This window comes from Mustela erminea, chromosome 1, assembly GCF_009829155.1.
Source record: "Mustela erminea isolate mMusErm1 chromosome 1, mMusErm1.Pri, whole genome shotgun sequence".
Classification (NCBI taxonomy): domain Eukaryota; kingdom Metazoa; phylum Chordata; class Mammalia; order Carnivora; family Mustelidae; genus Mustela; species Mustela erminea.
In genome coordinates this window covers 10,803,189-10,806,737 of record NC_045614.1, presented here as the reverse complement: position 1 = coordinate 10,806,737, position 3,549 = coordinate 10,803,189, and the positions used below count along the sequence as shown (strand labels likewise).

At 37.1% G+C, this 3,549-nt stretch overlaps 1 protein-coding gene across 1 annotated transcript; it reads left to right on the top strand.

Annotated features, from left to right (window-relative positions):
* The first annotated feature begins 304 nt into the window (after positions 1 to 304).
* Positions 305 to 1,288, top strand: LOC116568051 (olfactory receptor-like protein OLF4). The gene has a single exon (XM_032303504.1). It carries the CDS (start codon positions 305 to 307, stop codon positions 1,286 to 1,288), a length of 984 nt encoding a protein of 327 aa, XP_032159395.1.
* Positions 1,289 to 3,549: the final 2,261 nt, after the last annotated feature.

Sequence of the window (3,549 nt, the reverse complement as noted above, 5' to 3'; positions counted from 1 at the left end):
ACTTTATCACTAAGAATTTCCAAAACAAGTCAACACTCCATAAATTCCAGAATGCATAAAATAACTTCTTATATACACTGTACAATAACTGATCTTTGGGAGATATATATTTTGTTGGGATGTAAATTGATAATCAGAGAGGACATAGGGATCCCCTCAAAGGGCCCAGATCCATTAAAAAATATTGAAATTAGCTTCTTGACTGGAAAATACACTCTGTAGCATTTCCAGAATCTGAGCAAAGTGCATTCGTGTGAAAATTTGTCCTTTTATTTTCCTCTGTGCTGGTAGTCATCTCCACCACATGGATCCAGGAAACTACACAGGAATTTCAGAGTTTCTTCTTTTGGGATTATCAGAGGAACCAGAACTGCAGCCCATCATTTTTGGGCTTTTCCTCTTTATGTACCTGATCACTGTGTTTGGAAACCTGCTCATCATTCTGACTGTCAACTCTGACTCCCACCTCCACACACCCATGTACTTCTTCCTCTCCAACCTCTCCTTCTCTGACATCTGTTTCACCTCCACCACCATCCCCAAGATGCTGTGGAACATCCAGACTCAGAGTAAAGTGATCACTTATGAAGGCTGCCTCAGCCAGATGTATTTTTTCACTCTCTTTGTAGGATTAGACAACTTTCTCTTGACTGTGATGGCTTATGACCGCTTTGTGGCCATCTGTCATCCACTAAACTACACGATCATCATGAACTCCTGGCTCTGCGGACTGCTGGTTCTGGTGTCCTGGTTCCTGAGTGTCTTGCATTCCACATTACAAACCTCAATGGTGTTGCGGCTGTCCTTCTGTAGAGTCTTAAAAATCCCCCACTTTTTCTGTGAACTCAAACAGATGATACAACTTGCATGTTCTGACACCTTTCTCAATAACATGGTGATGTATTTTGCAGTTATGCTGCTGGCTGTTGTTCCCTTTGCAGGGATCATTTACTCTTACTGTAAGATAATTTCCTCCATATATGGGATCTCATCAGCTCAGGGCAAGTATAAAGCATTTTCCACCTGTGCATCTCACCTCTCAGTTGTCTTTTTATTTTATTGTACAAGTCTAGGAGTATACCTTAGCTCTGCTGCTAACCATGGATCCCACTCAAGTGTAGTAGCCTCAGTCATGTACACCGTGGCCATGCCCATGCTGAATCCCTTCATCTACAGCCTCAGGAACAAAGACATAAAGGAGGCTTTGGTGAGATTCTCTGGGAGGGAAGGTCTAAAAGGACCAATTGTCCTGGGTATGAAAAATTGTGCAGAATCACCAAGAACATAGCCTGAGCCAAGTGTTGACATTTTTTTAAAAATTAGATTCAGGAAGTGGAACATGCCCTCTCTATTTTTTTTCTGGGAATTACTTTTCTTTTATTTTGCCCCCTCTATAATTTATGTAAATTACTTTATTAAGTTTTGTGGTATCTCTGATATCCAAGAGACTTTCCTTTGTTATTTTCTTACTTTCAATGGTAATCCTAACTTTAGATTTTAAATATTTGGAAATTTTCACTTATTCAAAGGACTACATGGATGTGTTAAGGTAATTTCTTCTTAAATAAAATACATCATAGTGAGTATTATTTATTTGGTTTGACATACTACTCCTATGGGAAATCTACTCTTGGCCACCACAGCTATTTATGTAAGTTTATAACAGAGAAAAATCTGAAACTATTATGCTTCACTTTTCTGAACATCATTCCTTTTTATATCTCTACCTTAACTGCTCTTTCTGAGAATGCAGAATTTGACATACCGGTGGTTGTAGCTGATCATGGAGATTTTTCTATATATTAGGATCCTGTTGTTACACAGCTTCTATCTACCATGCCTACCATAGTCTCCGGTTAAAGAAATAACAATAGAATACATGTCTCCAAGTGGAATCTACACAGAAATACAAATATGGAATATATTGATTGACATAATACAGTCTTAGAATCTCACTTTATTTTAAGGATAATGAAGCAAGATATTACATCATATATTCCACCTACTCACTGAAAAATGGAATATCAGTTTCCATCTGTAAGGTATATTTTCACTAAGATTAAAGACTGAATGCATGTTTGTAGTTTAATTAAATTATTCTCATTTCTGATTGAAAATTCTAGTGCTACATACAAATATGATTCCTTCCATTTCTCAAAATGAAATATTTCCCACTCTTTGAAATTTTGCCATAACCATAAAAGGGGTAGTGAGTGAACTATATCAGTATCATCCACTAAGTATGATCTTTATAATCGCAGGATGACTCACCAGCAAGCTTGGTATCCTGTCCAGCTATGTTATTCAGAGTCACAGGTTTTGGACCCACATACATGTCCTTCCCACCCTTCCATATTACTGAAAAAGGGTCTCAATGGAGTCATTTTTTAAAGATTTTATTTATTCATTTGAGAGAGATAGAGAGAGCACAAGAAGGGGGAAAGGCAGAAGGAGAGGGAGAAGCAGACTTCCCACTGAGTGGGGAGGCCAATGTGGGGCTTGATTTCAGGATCTGGAGATCATGGCTTTAGCCAAAGGCAGGTGCTTAACTCTCTGAGCCACCCAGACACATCCAATGGAGTCATTTTTTATACAGTCACATGAAATGAATTTCACAAAAAGAGTAGTCATGGAGGCTACCTTCAATTATCAGAATGAATGCCTAGAATACAAGGATCAGATTATAACAAATGTTGTCTTTTCTGCCTGATTTGATTACTGTACCATTTAGCTATTGCTGCATAGAAAGCATCCTAAAATAAAATGCATTCATATAATGTCTTTATTATTGAAGGGATTGTATTATAGGTAGTTGTTCTGATTTCAGCAGATCTGCTTGTGAGTCCTCAGTCATGAGAAAATCTCTACATTGTGTTTCTAAGGCTCATTTTTGAGGTATATGGCTGTGGTGTTCTTTTGTCTTGAACAAATTTATGTCATTTTACTCCTTTGATATATGTAGACTAAGCTTCTAGTATACAAAAATGATCTTATCACATATGAATTGTCTTAATTTAATTTCATTATTTTAATATCCACATGTGAACGTTTGCTTTTTCACAATTGGAAGAGAGCTGTCACACCACTTTATGTATGACTTAGCTAACTGTGCTCCAGATCTGACCCCGAGTCATGCAATAGAATTTATAGAAATTTTAAAATCTATTTATTTTTTATAAATATTTATTATAGTTAACTTAATTTAATATTATATTTAATTTAATTTTAATTTAATTAATTAAATATAATAAATAAGGCAGAGAACTAGGAGGAGGTGCCTTTACAACCTATACCCTAGAGTGAGCTGATTATCTACCAAAGAACTCCAAACACCCATGAAATCAGCCTGAGATTAGAATTATATATGTCTGGATCTCTACAGGGGCAGAAGACACCAGTGGACAGGTAAAGCAGAGTGGGAACGACAGACTGATATCAGAAGATAAACAAAAAGGGGAGGGAGCCACCAGAAGTGACCAATTGGAAAGTAATACCCCAATATGAGAGTGCCTTGCAACTGGGGACCAGCATTAACTTGGAGTCTGGTTG